We start from the raw sequence: 21,991 nt of genomic DNA on the forward strand, positions 1-21,991 counted from the left end.
GTAATTTAAATGTAAATGTAGTCATTAATGCGAATGAGTGCTGGAAGTTGGACACAATATAAAGATATTTGTCTAATTATTATTCATTAAGACAAGTACCATGAATTTCTATATAGTTTGATTATAAAATGATTCTACATTTTGAGCCAATTATATTAAATGTTTACTACATAATACCTTGCCTTACTACAGCCATTTTATACTGAAAGACAGCATATAGTATATGCATTTTCATGCACAGTAGACAGATAACAAGACGTGCTCATGACAGAACTGCTGCTTTCCTGTGATCAGAGCTCCATGCTTTAACTGCTTTACATCTCATTTACATCACGGACAAATGCTTACTGATTGGTCTAGATGCGCTAAACCACTGCACACTTGTGGTAGCCCCCCAGGTTTACACCAAATGACTGAAATCTAGAAAGATGTACAGAAAATATTGTAGTGGAACAGTGAAAATGAAAAATATTGAAGACAGGACTACATTGCTCACCATAACATAACTATTTACATCAGCAATGCTATGGCTCTGTTCCAAAACCTAGAGAGCTGCCTACATAGACTGCATCATAAAGGGATAGTTCAGCCAAAAATGACAATTCTGTCATCAGTTACCAACCCTCGTGTTGTTTCAAATGTACTCGAGGAGTAGAAGGGCAGAAATCTCGCAGGTTTCCATAAAAATATCTTCATTTTACCACTTCCTACAGTAGAATTGTGCTTTCAGACCTTTCCACACAAACTGAAATTAAACGAAAATGCAAAACAAAACACCTTACACCTGTAAAGCCTGTCATACGAAATGTATATATATATTTTAATGGAACAACCTTTAGACAAAATAAAAAAAGTTTTATTTTTTGTTAAGAATCATATTTGATACATCAGGCGTTCATGGTTCATATAGTGTGATTTAGTGAGAATATGGAGCTCATACTCGGGAGAAAAAAACACCTGAGTTTTATTCAGAGGCCCAAACTGAGCAAAAATATGCAACTTGGTGCAGATGCTGATACTTATATGGGCAAAGAAAAGATGATATTTAAATGCTTAGCTTTATAATGAATGCTCTGTAGTTTTTATTGTGGGGGGCAAAACGTATAATGCAATTCAAAACAATAGCACTGGGATGATTGAGATAATAAATAAAATCATGTTTCTAAAAATGATGCATGGATTATCAAGTAAACATAAGATGCTTCAGTCCATCCAGTAAGTGTTCCTCTTAAAATTTTTCTAACTCTAATAAAGTTATGTTCACATTTTAAAATTCATTAAAGACTTTACAGCAAAAAGACAGCAGAGTGTCATTTTTTACTATTACACTAAAAGGCCATTTATTTTCTAAAAAAAGCCTCTTTTAAGTAAAACTATTGGATGACAGAAGGCATGTAGTAGATTGTGTGCAACAGGATTTTGATCAGGTTAAGGATGATCCAGTAGGGTTTTAGGGTTAAGACAGCACATAGGCAACTTAGTAGGTTTGGGAATAGAGACAATTTCACCAAAATACAGTATAAATGCTGACGCATGAAGTCACTCTTTTGGGTCTCACTGTTTTCAGTGCGCCCTTTAAATTGGTGATGCGCTATTGTTGATAATATGTAGCATTCATTTATTTATTTTTAGAGCTAATAATATAGCATTGTTTTTCTCCTGCATTGTTTGCTTGATGTCATAAAGTGATTTGTTTTTGGCCTCCCTGTAGAAATATAAACCGGGCAGATGTGATGACATTCTGAAGTGGAAGCCGCCCAGCCACAACTCGGTCGATTTCAGACTCAAGATCACCAAAGTCGGCGGGGAGGGGTGAGTCATCGTCGCCATGGCAACTGCATGCACTACGCTCCAATCAATGCTAAACATCAGAACACATCCGTACAAACTTCCCACAACTCACACGGAGACAGAGAAATCCAGGAGGATTGTCTTTATCTCCATGCATGCGCTTATGAAACATTCAGCTCTGAGTCACACGCAGGTGGTTGCAGCATTAGCAACTTTTCGGAACATAATACACACCAAAATGTGATTCGTGAGGTCCGTTCCTGAACAGACTGATGGCTTTGATTATGTGCGGCTTGACATTTCTCTCAGAAGAAACGTAGCGAAGCATAAAGTGTGAGTTCTCTAGCGTTCCTCATTTACGCCTCTCTCAACCCATCTGTCCAGACTCGAGATTTTACTGTCCTCAAATGAGCCGGGCTTATCTTTTAAATGCAGGCGGTCCAGAGGGAGAGTGCTGACCCTTCTGCAAGGACTTTCACGTATAAAGCAATTGTTTTTTGTTTCCATGTGTGTAAATCTCGTTAAGAACATGTCCAGGTTATTTTTCACCCCAAATTCTAAAGAAATAAAAACATATTTTATGCAAGATTTATTTTGCATTTTCTTGACAATGAAGCACTTTTCTCCCATAACGTATTTCTTTATTATTAGGGGTTTTAACAGAATACATATTCGTACCAAAAATGTTCGGGTTTGGTGTGCATGTGTACCAAACAAATACAGCATTGTTTTAGTCACTGCACGAGTGGAACTTCATTGTGTTGTTACTTTTGATAAGAAACAAAATCTCATCTTTCAAATTGTCAATTATTTTTTTCAGAAAATTTGAAGCTTTTTGATGTGGCGCGACAGATACCTGTATAAATGCCTCAGTTCAAACGGCAAAGCGTTTGTGTACATTACACCTCTATTTATTATATATAGCAATTATTTATTTTATTTCACTGCTTTTAATTTTATGCTGATCTTGTGAGAATCAGAATTATCATTGATAATTTGCTTAATTGTTGTAGTGCAAAATATAATTCCTTTTTTTTTATATGACTAGGACATGTTTTCATGAGATTCACCCATATATTATAATGCTTGTTTGGTATTAGATCATCCTTGTGTATAATTTTCTGGCTTGGGGAAGGTACACACAAGATGTGTTCCTGCTAAGCAGCTAGACGGCGTGCAATGGAACGGAGCAGAACGCCACGGTTTCACGACATGTTTTAGGAAACTGGCTCGTCATCACCATTTGTCCATAATTGCGTTACTATTAAAACATGAGACTCCAGGAACAAAAACTGCAACAAACAGCAGAACAATTTGCTGGATGTTTTAGAAAACAGAACCGAAATCCATTTCCGTCAACCCTGATACATTTTCATGACATCTATTTCCAATTTCTCACGCCTCCCTTGTCATGAACACTATTCACTTTCAAAACAACAACAACCCCGTGAACCACAGCAAAAGAAAATATAAGTACAATAAGCTTTTTCTCACATGAAGTAAGCTTTATTTTGTATAATGTCAGTGCCATTGATAGACCAACTTTTTTTAAGCTTATTTATAGAAATTTGTCTATTGTGTTAACTTTGTTTATTATTCGTAAAGAAAAGGTTTAATACTGTCTGTGGATAGGAGAATGAAACGGCAAATACAAGTTGTTACACTAAGCAGCATTACACTGAAAATAAAGAAGTAAAAACCATAACCTCTTAACTGTTACTCCCTTTTTTTAAACATTGATGTGAAAATGCACTAGCCAAACGTAAATGGTTATAATTCATGAATACTTTGAAACTGACCTAAGGTTGGTCTCTTTTTAAATAAGACGATCCGCAGATTGTTTTGTAAAGTATTTAAAAACAAAATGCAAGGGTTAAAAAGTTATAGAAGTTTAAGTTTACTGTAAAAATTTACATAAAATATATATTGCAAAATATTTTGGACTCTAAATTTGCTGTAAAATCAAAGTAATATGTCAAAGTTATGTTTCAAATTTGAAGTTGATATCACACATATATAAAAAAAAGGGTGAAACCCAAACTTCCTGTCACAAATTTAGACATTACTGTCACAATATTACTTCACCAATTATGAAACCTTGAGACTCTTTGAGAAACCTTTTCCGACGATGTTTTTGGTCAAGATTATGAAATTGGAGCTGCTAAAAGGAATTAAAGTAGCATTTCCATTGTAACACATTGTCAAAATAGTTTTACAGGATGAATTTTGATAGAGCCCTGCATTTTAGACCGAGCCTAATGGGTCCCAACTTACGGCCGGGCTTCGGGCCAATTTTCGCATCATAGCGCAGACGCGGGCCAGGCATCGGGCCTGTTTTTAGGCTTCCCCTTATTTTAATATTTGAGGCATCCATCAATTATGGTGATGAAAAAAAAAATTGCCGCACTGGTGGAAACAACATGAGACCATGCTACCGCAACTGTCAAGACCGGCTCGCATGGTGTTTATTGTCCCGCAGGAAGTGATCCGCGTTAAAATACATGAAATAGGCTAAAGCTTGCCGCAAAGCCCCAACAAAAGTAATAACCATGAATGTGTTGGCAAGAAGTAGTTGACTTGCCATCTCCTCATTGACTTTAGAGAGAAATGCATCTTTATGGATTACATAATGAAAGAGTTTTTGATTTGAATTATTTCCCTTTAAAGTAGTAATTTAAAGCTTTCTATAGATGTCTGTGAGGCAAGTATTCACTGAGTTTCAGTTCATTTTTGTGTAGCGCTCCTGTTCAAAACTGAGACGGCAGAAAATCCTGTTTGTATTCTTTATTTTACAAAAGCACAACGTTTTGTTGATATTGTGAGTGCACGCAAATAAAAGTAGACCCTTTACAGTTTTGAATAATGTATTACCACCTTTATGAGCAAAAATGATGGCATATATTAAGTGGTTTCCACTGTTAAGAAAAAAAATGCAAGTGATCGCACTGGTGCCTCCATGTCCTGTAAAGCGCGCTTTAGCTTCCACTCTCCGCACAAACGGTGGGTTATGCATCTAACAGAGCACATTTATGTGGGTTAAATGTTTAAACTAACACAGTGATATGCTTGAAGTGTTTTATATCTGTAGATTTTATTTTAGGCAAGTGGTGATGATGATGATTTTAGAAAGCTAAATTGTTCAAACATAGGCTATGATCAACTCACTGTCTACCGCTGGTCGCTTGGTCGTTACTTTAATAAACAAAAACTTGAATTTAACAAACAAAAAATGTTCCAAACATATTTCTAAATTAACTTAAAGGATTAGTTCAGACGATTCAGTTCAGACCAGACGATTCGTGCGCGTCACGTAATACGCAATGACGTGGAAAAGGTCACGGTTGACTTAAGCGGAAGTACCGAGTCAGTGTTTACAAATGTGCGGAAGGAGGACCATATACACATATTCAAATGTCTTTGTGTCAGTTTATCGTTTAAAATGCCCATTTCGTGTGCGTATCCTGGGTGTTTTAATATTAAAAAGCCTACTGACTCGATACTTCCGCCTACCTCAACCGTGACCTTTTCAACGTCATTGCGTATTACGTGACGTCACGAACGCGCATCACAGAACAGAGCAAGGCGAGCATTTGTGCTTATAAAACTTAAACTTTTTTATTTATTTTTGAAATGGCCGATCGTTTCGCTAGATAAGACCCTTATTCATCGTCTGGTATCGTTTAAAGCCCTTTGAAGCTGCACTGAAACTGTCATTTGGACCTTGAACCATTTGGGTCCCAATTAAGTCCATTTTATGGAGAAATGTTTTCATCAAAAACCTTAATTTCTTTTTGACTGAAGAAAGAAAGACATGGACATCTGGATGACATGGGGGTGAGTAAATTATCAGCAAAAGTATTTTTAAAAGTGAACTAATCCTTTAATAAAGAAACGAAAAGAAATATAACCACTTTGCCATTAAAAATCAAAACGCAACTATTTCAATGGCTGCAACAGCAGCTGTGTAATGGGGAAGAGAGAAAAAAGACACGGGCTCCGGTCAGACTCGGGAATTCTGATCAATCATGCAGAACTTGCCTTTAATACACAGCAAAGTGGAAATGAAATGAACGCAGAGAACGATGCATCTCAGCTGTTCAAGTTGTCTGTTTTCCGCGTTTAAATAGAAAAACAATTCAAAATCAATGCACTGGAATGCAAAAACACGTTCTGTGTGCTTTCCATCGTGCTCTTGCGTTATGAAGGAAAGAGTTCACATGTGCAGTGGTGGATTCTACACCAGGAAGGCTCTGCTTTGGGAATGATATGTTATCATGCATTGAGCTCTATATCCGTGGTTCCATGTTATTAAGCATTCTTTTATTTAATATTTTTATTTCTTTTATTAGGGAAATACCTTTTGAAAAGGAGGCTTGGACTTAAAATTCTGTTTCTGCAGTATCTGAACCCTGAGGCGAATTCACAGTTGCTACTGTATACGCTCAGTGCACTTGAGTGTCCCGCCCCCGCACTCTTCTGATTGGACCATTGGTGTAAATCTGACATTGATGCCCTGCGCAAACAAAACTTGAACTATTTTTAACATGACAGGCCATTTTCTAAACTCAAGAAAGGAAAACGTCAGGACATGATGCAGTGGGAAAGATGTTCATCTGACGCATGTATGGGTAAAGCAAATATTAAAAATAGAGTAGACAGAAAGCATGCATGGAGTGCTGACTCTTGGGGGTAAAGATGGATTCATAAGGCGGCTTACAAAAGCTTTTCAAGCACAGAAACTAAAAATGAAAAATGAAATATTATTTATGCTATTATAAAAATGTAAATGATGATAATAACGAGTCATGTGAGCATGTAAACTGAATGTCCACTGGGAATGCTTTTATTATAATGACCCTACATCATCATTAGGATTTTACCCAGTTTCGCTCTAAGCTTTGATTAATATGTTTCAATATTCTAAAGCCTTTTTTTTATTCCGAATTGATGTGGCAAAAAATGTTAAATATATATTTTCTGAAAGCCAATGGTCAGTGTGTGTCATTGAAGCATCATAGAGTCCTGGCTTTTCTACAGCAGATGTGTCAGCAAGCGGCTGAGGTTATTAACAGGGTTACTTCCCTGTCATCTCCACTCTCCTCCCACACAGCTCTCTCTCTCTCTCGCTCTTTATCTGTGAGTGTTTTTCCCTCTCACCATGCCCTCTTTATTTGCCGAGAGCTTTGAAATTAGATGGGTAAAATAATAAAAGAACCCCTGACTCTCTGCATAGATGACACTGAATGTTGGAGAGCGGTAATGAGAACACCTCGGGTTCATTTGGTGCAATTTTTAAGGAAATAAATTAGTACTTTAAATTTGTGAGGTTTGAAAACAGATAAACATTTCATTAGACGCTCCGTTTGTAAAAAGCAGCGTAACGGATTCTTTCAGAACGCGTCTCAGTAGTCTAGTAGCATTTGTGTAAAAAGCATGTGTTGCTTTGAAACCTAAAAGGGTCAAATAAAAATCAAACCTGTTGAATGTACAGACTCTGTAGTGTAAAAGAAGCTAAACCTCAGAAACTGTGGATTAGAGCTTTCTGAATTCATACTACAGGCGTGAGTCTGTTTGGACACATCTCCACTGACCTTGAACACCTACAAAATAAAAGCTGCCAGTTTCCAGTTCAGTTACGAGAGAGAGAGAGTGCTTGTGAAGAGAAAACGCTGCCCAACTATTAAACCACACGCTGCAAAACATGGATATTATCTTTTTCTATGTGTCATTGACCAGAGATGATTTTATTCACATTTGATGGTCAGAGATGATTTGATTCACAACCATTCAAACTTTTGGTACCGAGCGATTTTCAGCTGCCTTCTTCCAGAGGCTTTCTATGACAAGACATCAGGACTTCTGAGTGAACTATCTTCCCATTTTCAGCTTGGCCAGCTTCCATTGTCCCTTTTTCTGACAAATGTCCTATTCCCAACACAATCAGATGCGTTGAAGACCATACTTGACTGAGTTTGACCTGGCCATTATAGTACCCATTTTGCGTTCTGCTTGGTAATTTGGGCTGTTTTTCTTTTTTCCGGGTCCAATAATTTATTTGAAAATGCAAAATGCAATTTATTTTAGGCTTAATTTTAAAATGCAATTCATACATGCAGTGACTTTTAACTTCACTAAAGATTTCTTCCTTAGTATTTCAGTCTTGTTTTCTAGTATAAATGCGACCTGTGCTGTCAAAATGAGTCACTATGAGCAATTTTTATTTTTAAAATCCTTCAAAATTGTGTATGATTTGTTGGAATCGGACGAAAAGTGACTGAGCTACACCTGTTTGAAGACGATGGAGTTAGCAAAGAAAATTTAGAGGAAAACTGATGTAAAGCTGTCCAAAGAAAAATTACCTAGCAACGTTGCATCTTTTCCCCCACTTCTTTTCTTAATAACCATTACTTGATTAATAATCACAATTTAGCTATTTTTTATTTGATCTTTGTTGTTGTAAATAAGAACTGATGCAAAAAATAAGCATATAAGAAAGAAACAAGTGCATACCTACTTTTTTTCATTTTACATCCAATCATAAGCATTCAAGAAAGAAAAACAAATAGTAAAATGTAAAAATCACTGAAGTGTTCATTAAAAATAAATTGATTATTAAAACTGCAAAAGCAGTTCAATTAAGCTGCGAGTGATTCCCTCTTTTCTTTTATTGTTTGATTAACTTTAATGAGTCAGACGGCCTATAATAAGACAGTATAATGTATAGTATAGTCTAATATAATGTTACACGTCCAATGTTTTTCCCCAAACATTCACTTAAGATATAACAGATTATGTGTGCGTGAATACTTAAATATATTTGTCCTACTATAAATCCCTGTATATGTGTATTGGGATAGAGCGCCGTTGGTGTCTGTCGTCTTTATGCGTGCGCTTCGGATGAGAGGCAGCACGAGAATCTCCGAAAACATACAAATAAAGATACATTTAGATGTTTAATTACTATTTGGAGCGCTGGGGTTGCTAGACGAGGGCTTAATGAACTCATTTTTGTGAAAATCTCAAATTCGATTTGTAAAATTTTTATAATTTTTTTTGCCCGTAGCTCAAAATTAGCCCGTGCATTACTGCTTATTTTGCCATCATGGGTCACAAATATCCAGTCTTGGGGAAAGTTACTTTTAAAAGTAATGCATTACAATATTGCGTTACTCCCTAAAAAAGTAACTAATTACGTTACTTAGTTACTTTTTATGGAAAGTAATGCGTTACGTTACTTTTGCGTTACTTTTTAATATGAGCAGGGCTTGATTGTTTTTAATCCAAGAAATGACATTAATACAAATGTAAAAGCCCTGTATCTTGTGAAGGAAAAGTAAATTCACGTCTGTAAAGTAAAACTCAGGATAAGAAGGTTTAACACTCTTCGGCAATAAAAAAACAATGAAGTACAATTGTTAGTTTATCTAAAGTCATTTTTGCTTATTAGTATGGTTGAACTGGATCATCAAAGGTCAGCAGCAAAGACATCGGTTAATAAAATGGGATTAGATACATTTGTGTTGTTTAACATATTTAATTATTGCAGGTTTGCGTCATATTCTGAGTTTGCATTTCACTGTTTTAATTCATTTTGATGAATACTAAATCTGTTTTTTGCGAGTGGGATGAATTCATGCACATTCATATTTAGATCTATAGTAACAGCATGCTCACACAGCGCACTGTCAGTCAATAAATGGGGAAACAAAGTAACTGGCGTTACTTTTTTGAAAAAGTAACTCAGATATTTTCTTGTAAATTAAAAAGTAATGCGTTACTTTACTAGTTACTTGAAAAAAGTAATATTATTACGTAACTCGCGTTACCCCCAACACTGCAAATATCTAAAACTTCTTATGTAAAATTACTTAAGATATTGTGTTATATTATGTTATTATATTAAGGTATTAAAACAAGCAAAAATATCTATTGTTTAGCCATGATTTAAGATTATTTTTCTTACCCCATTGGTAGATATTTTTGCTTGTTTTAAGCAAAAACTAAGAATGTTTTTTTTTTTTTTTTTTTTTTTCAGAAAGCAAGACAATATCTTAAGTCATTTTACTTGTCAAGTAAATGCAAGTAAATCATCTTTTGCATTATTTCAAGATGACACAACAGTTTTGATATCATAATGAGGAAAAACATGGTCATTACAAAGTTAAACTCTTGAAAATAAAACCATAAGTAAGTTTCCATATTCTTCTAGTATTGTTTTTTTTTTAAATATATAATAACGTGGTGGGTTTTTTTATATTTATATGACAATGTTAGTTCATTGTATAATGTATAATTTAGTACCATACCAAAACCTAAAGAAATTACCTAATGAACATTTTTAGAGTCGTTACGTTTCTTTCCTTTTTTTTTTTTGTATAGGGTTAATTTTTTTTTACGTTTACATGTACATTTATGCATTTAGCAGACGCTTTTATCCATTGCATTCAAGTTACAGTTTTTACATTTTTATCAGCTCTTTTAACTTGGCTTTTTTAAGTTTTTCCTTTTCTTTATCAAGGACACTCTTATTTGTCCTTGACTTATGCAAATGAGCAGTGACACACTACAGCGTCTACCAATGACAGCGCAGAGAGTGATCTGTTGGCTGATACAGCTGGATACTGACGGTGTAAACGCGGCTTTACGATTTCGATCCGCAGGTTTCACAGATTGCGTTTGACATGTAGCCATCCAGCGTCATCCAGTCTGTTCACGACAGTGTTTCACAAGAATGAATTTCACAGAATCTCCTCTGAAACATTGTCATCAAATGAATAAAGAGGTCCAGATACTCCTAAATGAGTTTTTGAGCAGTCAACAGATGGTTGAGCTTGATGGTCTTAATTATACTAGAAAGAGAGAAATGCACATTTCAGCAGTTCAAACATTGCTATACCAATTATAGAAACGGTAATGGCACAGCCTGCTGCTAAAGAGACGTCTCAATGTTCGTCTCGGCCCGTCAAAACACGTCCCTGCACAACTGATGCGGAGATCTGGTCCACACTGAAATGAATCACATGGGTGTGTAAACAGTTACATTGGTTTCATTATTTGACAAAAATATCTGCTTTCAAAGAGATAAAACAAGCGCACAGGATGTGCAGTAACCGAGGCTGAACACAGTCATCGTGTTTCAGGAGGCTCCAAATATACAGCGCCATTAGCTTGACTGGCAGGGTGTTCTTTAGCCCTCAGTGTCAGGGTTCGGATCCGGTCTCCTCCCCGGTGATTTACTACTATTTTGGATGGTAGCACATTTCAGTGGGCATGTACTTGTGAACAGCTGGGACCATTAGAGAGAGGAGAGGGCTACAGTATCCTACTGTCTGTTTGTTAGGAAGCATTTGCCGTGATCACTGATTATTTCTTTTTCTAGATTAATATGACTGGATTTCAAGTGTGATGTGATCATTGCATATTTCAAGTCGTTGATTTTTATTATGGCTTTTGAGCCATTAAAAGTAGAATTAAAGTTTTAACGGATTGTATTACAATATGAAGGGTTCATTAATATTTTGGTAAAGCAGTATTTGCTGAGAAAAGCCCCCAAATAAAGAAAATTCAAAGATATTACATGCCAAATCAAACAATTGATCTTCCAGTCCAAGCTAGACACGGGTCAGGGAGGCAAACTGTTAATATACAGTAAATATAGTAGTGTTTATTAATATGCAAAGCTGTGTTATTATTCTCACCTACTACCGTTTTGGTTTTTTTCATTCAGAAACAACATTAAATTGATCCAATGTGACTGTAAAGACATTTATAAAGACAGTTACAAAAGATTTCAATCTCAAATAAATGCTGTTCTTTTGAACTTTCTTTACAACAAATCCTGTATTGATAATAGGGTTGTTCCATGTCAAATAAACTGAATTTCAGAGAATTATTTTTTCTGAGGAAAGACAAACCTAAATAGTTATGAAACCCAAAATATTACGTCATGGATGAATATTAACTGAGTGATCTACTGTGGGTCAAAATGACCATTTTTACCTGAGATTTGGAGCCAAATTACAGGAGGGTAAAAATGACTTTAGAAAGATGACAGATTCAGAAATGAGATGTGTTTCTAGGTTCTACGTTATTTGTTCTTCAGACATACCTCTTGGAAATGAACGCAATAGGGCCTTAAAAATTAAGATACCGAAAGAAAAGTTTGTTACTCTTAAATGTGCCCCCCCCCCCCATTTTTGAACTGTCACCATTGGCATATAATGCAGCAAATATTGCTTAAGTCAACAGATATTCTTAATAGACCTACAAGTCTTTGTGTAAAAGTACAATCAGCACATTAGAATGATTTCTGAAGGATCATGTGACACTGAAGACTGGAGTAATGATGCTGAAATGCATTTTACAATATATTCAATAGAAAAAGTTATTTTAATGTGTTATATTTCTAAATATTAAAATTTTTACTGTATTTCCTCCAATTAAATGTAACCTTGGTAAGCATAAGATACTACTTTTAAAATATAACCATATTGTGTATATTATATACTGTATATTTATGTGCTGTGTTTTAGTGCATTTGTTTCAGTGAGCCAGTCAGGCCAGTGCTTCATTTACCAGCATCTCATTCAAAATTAATTACAAATATTCTATCCATTAGGGCAGTCGTGGCCTAATGGATAGAGAGTTGGACTTGTAACCCGAAGGTCATGGGTTCGAGTCTCAGGTCCGGCAGGGATTGTAGGTGGGGGGAGTGAATGTCCAGCGCTCTCTTCCACCTTCAATACCACGACTGAGGTGCCCTTGAGCAAGGCACCAAACCCCCAACTGCTCCCCGGGCGCCGCAGCATTGGCTGCCCACTGCTCCGGGTGTATGTTCACTACTGAGTGTACACTTGAATGGGTTAAATGCAGAGCACAAATTCCGAGTATGGGTCACCATACTTGGCCACACACCACTTCCCCCTTCCCTAAAATCCTTGATCCTTGTCCTTCTTTCCGAACATTCCCCTTTTAAGTCTACGCCTCTAAAGCCCTTGGTGTCTTTTTTTTTTGGGAACCTCATCCTGACTGTGAAAGTCTTACAGGCACTTATTATAAAGCCTAGAATAATTACACGGCAGTATAGGAGGACATCCTCCATAGCAGAGCTGCTATTATTTCCCTGACTTCCGCTGTCTTGGGGAATAGCACAATGCTTGCTTGTCCGGATGTGAAATTTAATTGAGATCTTTATTTTCGCTCTTTCTCCAGACTGCTCCCGCAGATGATGGGTCTCCTGTACGTGGGGAGCTATGACAGGCCTTTTGCACAAATGAAGGTGAGAGAAACATTGGTTCACTTCTCTGATAATTCCTTCTGTCAGCGTTCACTCTGTCTGATTCACTGCAAATACAGACGCTGCTAAAGATAGTCCTGTCATTGTCAAGTCCTCTTTACATGATGTGCTTTTAATTAATTGAGTCAGACAGGTGAACGTTGTGTCACAAGAGCTCAGTCCTGAGATCCAGCAGTTTGAGGAGTCCTACAGGAGCTGTTCCGACAAATGGGCCACAACAATAAAACATATTATAAGATGGAACATATTGTATGACTATTTGGACACAAACAACTGTAAAGGCCCGTTGACGCCAAGGATGATAACTATAATGATAAAGTTAAAGATCATGTTGTGTACACCACAACTATAACAAAAACAGAGAAATAATGTCATTTGAATCACTTTCAAAACGATGAGCTGTTAAAACATTGACAGCTAATGAGAATCCATTCTACTCAAGCATTTAAAGCGACAAGCCACATAACTGCAGCGCGCACTTATAATACACACAATGTTATCATCCTCTCGGTGTGGACGCTATTATACACTGGGAACACTTAAAGGTAAGGCAGGTGGTCCTCCAAATCACATGACCGGGCTCAGGCAGACCAGAGGCTAACCAGCCACACGATGAGCGACGGTGTTGGTGCGGGGCTAGGGGTAGGTCATTCGTACGAATTGATTCAAATTGGGGAACTCGTAAAAAATGCACGATTTAGCAAAAATCTTACGAATTTGTACAAGTGAGGTCGTACGAATTCATACGAATTGGCCACCTCGTAAAATGTGCGAATTGCCATGAGATAGGACAGCATGTCATAGTGTTCGGAGCGAGGGATATGATTGGACGAACATTTTATGGTCCTTCCCTTCCACAGACTATATGAATACATTTACACCACTTAACTTAGTGATTGCTGTCGGGATGGGAAGATAATTTCAATCAGCATAACAAAAAATATTTCTGAATCACATACCCTGCCTTTAAATCACACATAGGATCTCAATTAATAAAATATTCAAGTTGAAAATCTTTGCTTATATACAGTGCATTGTGTAATTTGTTGAGAACAAAATGATGTGACAGTGGTCAGTGAAAGCCAAACTCATCAACCCACCGAGGGCTGGATTCAAAATCACACTGAAAATAAAGTGCTAAAACTAAATAAAATCAATGAAATTGAGGCCTTAAGTCTATTCCTAAGCCTGTTGAAATCAGCTATTACAATATTAGACACAAAGCCTAATAGTTTCCAGTAAGTTGTCTTTTTTGCACTGGGAACAGATGATTTAGTGTTGTTTTTAAGATTCTTAAGAGTTTTGTTCCACCCGTATTCATGAGTCAAATAACTGGGAGGTACACAAGAGCTGCTACAATGGGCGATTGTATCAAAGCATTGAGAAGAAGTTTGGTTTAGTCAGTTATCGTTTGCCTTAAGACGAAACCAGACTATAACTAAAATAGATCCTGACAGAGCTTAAAAAAACAAAAACAAAAAACAATCTGGTTTTTCTAGAAATTAAAACATTTGGTTGTCAAATCAAAATTATATAGGGATTTTAGTGTAGTAATTTTGCATGAATATATTAACTATAGAATACCTTGTTTAATTATCCTATTATTTTACATTGATTCTGTATTATTAATGTATATTGTCACTGAATAGAATAAAATAATAATAAATTAACAAAAAGATAGATGATGGAGTGAGAGAAACATTGATTATAAATACATTAGTGCAGAAATGTTGTGGATTATTTCACCCAGTTTTTAAATACAGAATTATCTTAGCAGCATGTTTATGCAAACTCTATTGGAATCAGTTGTGCGTTAAGTCTCCCATACACTTCACATGAAGAGCACTGGTTTGTAAGGCTGACGGGCCGTTTGCTGTCTGTGCTCACAAATCTATTTTGTCATCAATCCAAGTCTGATTTCTCTTTTGGAAATAGTTTTTTTTTTTTCTTTAGTTGGCAAGAAACCCACTAAACAACATAACAGGCTAGTTTTCTGAAACACACACTCAGTAGTAAATTAATGGGTAACTGGTAATTGTTTTATTTCACCACGTATGATATGATGCTGACTATGTTTATTAAATGATTCTGTTTATTTAGCAAATAAATATGTGGTGCAATTTCCACAGATAGACATGGGGTTTTTTATAGACGAGGTCAGGAAAGCAGTTGTTGTCATTGTGCTGAAGTGCTGCAGTGGACTGTAGGCTATAATGAAGCCACATTAGTGACGAGCCACTGCTCCACTCAATCAATAAAGATGCAGGAATGTACTAATGGCTGGAAATTAAACACAATTGCTGAATAATCATAGCGCACATAATGTAAATGCATGTGATTTTATTTGATTGAATTTTAATTTTGCGCATGTAAACATGACCACTGTTTCGATTAGTTGTGGCTTGCTAGGTTGTCTGTTGCTATGGACAGATAATTGTTCCATATTGAGTGGTCTTGTGATTATTTCTCTCAGTAATGCGTAAGATACGATAAATTGAATCTTAGTGGGAAAGTTGTGGGTTCATCAGTTATATTTTCTGTTTTTCATTCATGGAATATTTATCCTTATGAGCTCTGGGTGAAGAGTCCCTGCAGAATGAATAATGAGGAATAAATCAGACCAAGAGTTAGGGGAAGTCGTGGCCTAATGGTTAGAGAGTCGGACTTGTAATCGAAAGGTTGCGGGTTCGAGTCCCCGGCCGGCAGGGATTGTAGGTGGGGGGAGTGAATGTCCAGCGCTCTCTCCACCCTCAATACCACGACTGAGGTGCCCTTGAGCAAGACACCGAACCCCCAACTGCTCCCCGGGCGCTGCAGCATGGCTGCCCACTGCTCCGGGTGTGTGTTCACGGTGTGTGTGTGTGTGTGCACTTGGATGGGTTAAACGCAGAGCACCAATTTCGAGTATGGGTCACCATACTTGACAATACGTCACGACTTTACTTTACTTTACATTACTTTACTTTATGTTAAGTTGGCGTGTGGCATCCTCAATATTTAAGGGCAGAGATGCGGTCAACACCACATGACACATAACTGAAAAGGTATACAAAAATTGGGTTCAAGCACAGCACAAATAAAGATACATATGATAAACAAAAAATAACAACAGAAAATTATAGCTCCAAAAACACTGATTTCCAAGAAACAGCCCAACGTTTGGACCTATCACATGCCTGATCCGTTTCTTGGAAAAATACATGTTTTTGGAGCTATAATATTCAGTGTGTGGGCGTTATTTTTTGGTTTAACAATATTGAAAGGGGCAACAAATGCAAAACCAGTGGAAATAACACAATTAATCGTGACTTATTCATGCTGGGAACAGTCCTAACCCCAGTACTGCACTATTATGTATTAAAGTGAATTCACAACTTATTTGTGCTGTTGTTATACAGTTAATTGTGCAGCTATACATTGTGCTGTATAACACAAGCACATGTCTATAAATGTTAAAGGGATAGTTCACCCAAAAATGTAAATTCTGTCATTAATTACTCAGCCTCATGTCGTTTCAAACCCGTAAGACCTTCGTTCATCTTCGGAACACAAATTAAGATACTTTTGATGAAATCCGAGAGCAACATGAGGGTAAGTAATTAATGACAGAATTTTCATTTTTGGGTGAACTATGCCTTTAAAGAAATAGCCATTATTTTAAGTTATAATGAAGTTTGTGAGTGGGCACAGAATAGAGGTCCCCTTTATTTCACCAAGGTCCACCCTCTTGGGGATTTCTGGCCTCACCACTGAATCGCACAAGAAAAAAAATGCACAAAAGACTCCTTTTCCAAATTGTGGAACAGAATTTCAAGAAAATGTCTACTTGTTACATAGAGACCTTTATTCATGAGTCCAAGTCAAGTCTGATGTAGAGCTTCCCAAATCATTACATTTCACAAGACAAGAGCTCTTTTATCTGAATGGGTCAGAATGCAAAAATGGTCAACATCACTAATCGACCTGTTATATAGAGAGACTATTTTTCAGCATTCTCGTTGCAGTTTTTGGTTGGTGTATATGAATCATCTGAAAATGGCTGACTAATCACATGATAGTCACACCTGATTTGCTGAAAGGCGGATGTTGGTATATAGGCAGCAGCCACAGTAGGGTTGTCGCTCACTATTTTGTGTCTGTTTGCAGTGTTTTCTTTGCACTCTTAAAATGCAAGGATTATTTGCCAGAATGTTTTTGGAGGGGCTGCTGTGCGCCTGACTGTTACTTACATTAAATTGATTTACTTTTTTATTGTTGACTGCCATATTATCATTACAAACTAAGAAGGTGTTTGGCAGGCTTTAGCTGTAATGGAGTGGATTTGGCTGCTTTAGGCACCCTGTGGTGTTTGTAAATGGCTGCCAGGACTTCAAGAGGGTGACCGGAGTGTCATGATGGTCCGATCCAAAACTAACAGGAGCATCATGTACCGTGCCAGACGAAAGCCGAACAACATCCCTGGATCTCTGCCACGGTCGTGCGTATGTGGTTGTGTGGGGTGTGAAAAAAGCGTGTGCGCAGTATCTTTGGCCTGCCGCCTCTATTATATTTGGCTGTGTTCTAATCTGCCGGAGTCTGTTAAGTGGTCGGTGTTTGCGTTCTCTCAGCTACAGCCACGCTGTATGTGTATAGACTCTCTGGTTGTATTTTTGCGAGAAAAGGTACCACACCGCCAAAGGTTAATTAATCCTTGGAACGTTGTCGTGTGTGTATGTCAGTCCTGAAATGTTCAGCTTCCCCTCTGTGCTCACAGATGCCCTTCACTGTTGGATGGTGAGGGTATTTACTCATCCCATCATGCCAATAGGCCCAGAAGGGGGCGGTTTTACTGCCAGCTCACTTCCTCCCCCACACACCAACCTGCCATGGTTTAGCAAGGATCCAGTCTCTTTATCTTTGAGATATTTCTTTCTCTCGCTTACTTGGGCCAAACACGCTCCTGTTTTCTTAAGGCCTTTGTGAAACTGTCATGTATTGAGACATCTGTGTTGTGGCTGTAATTACACATTACGCACTGGCAGTTACTTTACAACCTACAAAAAGTACCAACAATTTGTCTGAAACACTAGTGGTTAGCACACAAGCTCCAGGCACATTTAACGGAGAGTTTCCCCCACAATCCAAAGACATGTAGTATAGGTGAATTGTACAAAGTAAATTGGCCGTAGTGAGTGAGTGTGTATGAATGAGTGAGCGAGTGTGTCCCAGGACTGGGGTTGCAGGACTGCACTCTCAGGGCTGGGTTGTGGCATGTAGGGCATCTGGTGTTAAAACGTGTCAGATTGGTTTTGCAGATCACTCTGCTGTGGTGACCCCTGATAAAGGGAGCAAGCCGAAGGGAGAGAGAGACATAATATAATTTAATGATGACAAATGAAACATACACAAAATGTTTCAATCGCATGCGATTGTCATTCACATCTCATCAGTAAAGCCGGTTCTGTGATTAGTAGTAAACTGACAAGCTATGCAATATCGCATTCATAATCGCAGATGAATTGCCTGCAATTATGAACGCAATATTGCGTAACTTGTTAGTGAACTACGGCTCTGTGTATTAAATCTGAAAGCACGTGAAGGAGATTTTACTACTAATCACAGAACCGGCTTTACTGACGAGATGCAAATGACAATCGCATGTGATTAATTGCACAGCCCTAAACTTAACCCAACACCACCTGCCTGAAAGATTCTAGTAACCCTGAAGAACTTGATAAACTGGTTCAGGTGGGTTTAATTGGGGTTGGTGCTAAACTCTGCAGGGAAGGATTGGATACCCGTGTTAATTGGTGGTTTTCAGACAACGTGATCTTAACCAGCTTTGTTTCAAGTTTCAAATTTATTCCAGGAATACATGGCCTCTCGGCCCATAGTTCCACAAAATCATAATAACATGGCAGATAATCTTTTCTTCATTCCATGGTATATATACAATGCCAATCTCCAGCTTTGCTGATATATTGATCTGTTTTCTTCATCTGACTACTTTCATTGTAAATAGAAAGACATGAAAAAATCCCAAATAATTGTAACACAAAAAGACTATTCAATAAAGTGGTTTGTACATGTTTACAAGAATGCTGTTTGGTTTGAATGATGCAACTGTAATTTCTGTCTTTAAATTCTTGCTAGTGCTTGATACCCCATTATTCTTTTTCACTCCAGATAACAAAGGACCTGAAGCAGTATGATAATAAAATAATTGAGTGCACATTCGTCAATAACACCTGGGTATTCATGCGACAGAGAACGGACAAGAGCTTCCCCAACGCATACGACACAGCCATGGGTAAGGATTCACATTTGCTACACTAAAGCGAGGGTCGGTATTAGATTCTGTTCAGTTGATCAGATGAAACCCAAACTCCTAAGGCTAAAAGCATTTTTACATGTATTTTGATTGTGCATAGCATTACCTTACAACAGGGCTGGGCAACTCTGGCCCTTGAGATCCAACCCTGATCAAACTCACCTGCCTGGAACGTTATAGTAGTCTTGGAGACTTGAATAGCTTGTTCAGGTGTTTTATTAAGGTTGGAGATAAAAATTTGAAGGAATGTTAAACTCTGGGGGGGGGGTTACACAACAGCGTTTTCATCTAAAAACAACACTTTTCATCTAAAATCCAAAATGTGTTTTGGTGGTTCATTTACATGACATCAGTGTTTTGGGGGACTGAAAATACAAAGTGCAAGTTTTTGAAAATTAAATTATCTAAACTACAAAAAACGCAAATTTGTGGAAATGGTGACATTTTACGCTTTTTAAATGTTCAGTCTGTAGGAATGCATATATGCATAGTGTTTCTTTACAAATCGGCATCGCCAATTAAGGGGCTGACCTGCATAATACAGCATTTTAGTCAATTTCGAAGGTCCATCTTGATGGGAATCATTTTTAAAACATTGTTATCTGTAAGCAAAACTTAAATGTATTTTTAGTACAGTCGTTGTTGTGTAAATGTACTGTGAGCAGCCATATTTGCCCACCCCTACTTTAAAATGTTTGCACCATTAATCTGAATGGTATTATTAAATAGCTAGCCATAAGCAAGTTGACAACTTCACCTGTTAAGATTTTCTGAGCTTGCAGCCCAACTTTGCTGAAAATCCACTGTCTATTAGTTGTTCTCATTTTGTCTCGTGTCATCCCGATAGCTGTGTGCAACAGTATCCAGCATCCCGTCACAAAGGAAATTCTCTTTGAGTTTTTGGACCGGTGCGCCCAGGCGCAGTCCCGCAAACACCCGGCCGACTCTGATCTCATGCCACCGCCTCCACCAAAGAGAGCGAACCACACCATCCCGCAGTAGCACAGGGCAGCCAGAGCAGAATGCAAGCAGTTTGATATTTTTTTTTATTCCCAACATGTTCAGCAGCTCTGCCGGTGCACACCGCAAGAGAAGAGACTTCTGGAGAACATTTTGCTTTTTTGGCCTCACTTTGGCTTCTGTTCTTGAAGTTGTTGATGATCTATTTAAGGACACTGCTATGAGAGCTTGTTTGAACATTGAGTGCTGAGGCACATTCTTATTTAAAAGAATAAAAATAAAAATGAATTGCATTGTTTTCTTTTTTTTATGTTTTGTATTTGTTACAGTCGCTTCACCCCTCTGTTTGTTTTTCAGCTACTTTTTTTTACTAAGCAGAACATTAAAATGTGCTAGAGTGTCTAGATTTAGACCTAACCATGAAACACTGAATCTCATCTGGACTAATGTAAGTACTGATAGGCGGTTTGCGTCATATGATGGTGTTTGTTAGGTTAGAGTGTTTTGTATGTCATTATGCTGATTTGAAAATGTTGCCCCAACCCTTTTTTCTCAGGTTTTGTTTCTTAAAAAATACCAGGTGTATTTAAGTTTTCCTGGATCTTTTGGCTCATTGTTTTTTTTTTGGGGGGGGATTAAAGCAATAATTCAAAAAATAAAGATTGCCAGCTATCTTACACACATGCCTTCACATGCAATACATGATCATTTTAGCTTTGGATTTGTCTAAATTTGATTTTGGGATAGGCCTAAATCGTTGTTTTTGTCATTTATAAGGATGCGTGAACATTTTGGCTGTTGTCACTCGTAATTGAAGCATCACAGCTGAAGTTAATGGCATTTTTTATTGCTCTCGCATTTCTCATCTGGTGTTTACAATATTGAAACCTGATGTGCAAAGAGCAGATCCATACATCTGAGAAGAGATGACATTATCGCTGTCTCCTGAGGAGTGAGTCACACCTGACATTCATGTCCTCCTCTCATCTGGAATTGTTTCCTCGTAAGACAAATGAAGGCAAAAGTCCCTGAAATGTGACACTATGAGGCTGCGCTGAGCTCATCTGCATGCTGAAGTGATTAGACCTTGATTGCATCCCATATTGCACTTCTTATGGGTTTATGATGGCTCAGAAGAGTTGATTGAGAGACATACAGAGAGATGAGAATGGAGGACAGAAGAAGACGAGCTTAGCATTTGAATAATACTGAATAATGCAGAGCATAGGCATTCATGAAACTAACCTTATTAATAAATGTCTCTGGTCTTATGCATTAATGATATTCAAAGGGGAAAATGTGTTAAGATGTGTCCTTGTTATATAAGTAATATTAATTAATAACATGTACTTACTGTAGGGTTAGGGTTTGGTTTAAGGTTAGTTGTTGCTTAAAATTCTGCACAATTTACTCATTCATGCATGTAATGACACTGTGAAATAGTGTTAGCGTTATTATTACCCAACAGCCAAATATCTATTTAGACATTGGTTTAGGTTGCTGTTGTAGGTTATACAGCCTTTCTAAAAAATCTTGACAATAATGAATTGCAGTCATTTGATACTGGTTAAAGGGCACCTTTATGCCCCTTTTTACAAGATGTAATATTGGTCTTGGGTGTCCCCAGAATGTGT

The 21,991-nt window shown here is 37.4% G+C and overlaps 1 protein-coding gene across 1 annotated transcript in view; it reads left to right on the plus strand.

The window, feature by feature from the left end:
- LOC306879888 (mRNA-capping enzyme-like) overlaps positions 1–21,640 on the plus strand; it is a 143,071-nt gene extending 121,431 nt beyond the window's left edge. Inside the window, exons 13-16 of the mRNA XM_079433117.1 lie at positions 1,712–1,812; positions 13,003–13,069; positions 19,253–19,376; positions 20,245–21,640. Coding sequence (XP_079289243.1) covers positions 1,712–1,812; positions 13,003–13,069; positions 19,253–19,376; positions 20,245–20,399 — 447 coding nt within the window. The 3' untranslated portion in view covers positions 20,400–21,640. The remainder of the gene's footprint in view (positions 1–1,711; positions 1,813–13,002; positions 13,070–19,252; positions 19,377–20,244) is intronic.
- Positions 21,641–21,991: the final 351 nt, after the last annotated feature.

This window comes from Barbus barbus (genome assembly GCF_936440315.1).
Source record: "Barbus barbus genome assembly, chromosome: 14".
NCBI classification, from domain to species: domain Eukaryota; kingdom Metazoa; phylum Chordata; class Actinopteri; order Cypriniformes; family Cyprinidae; genus Barbus; species Barbus barbus.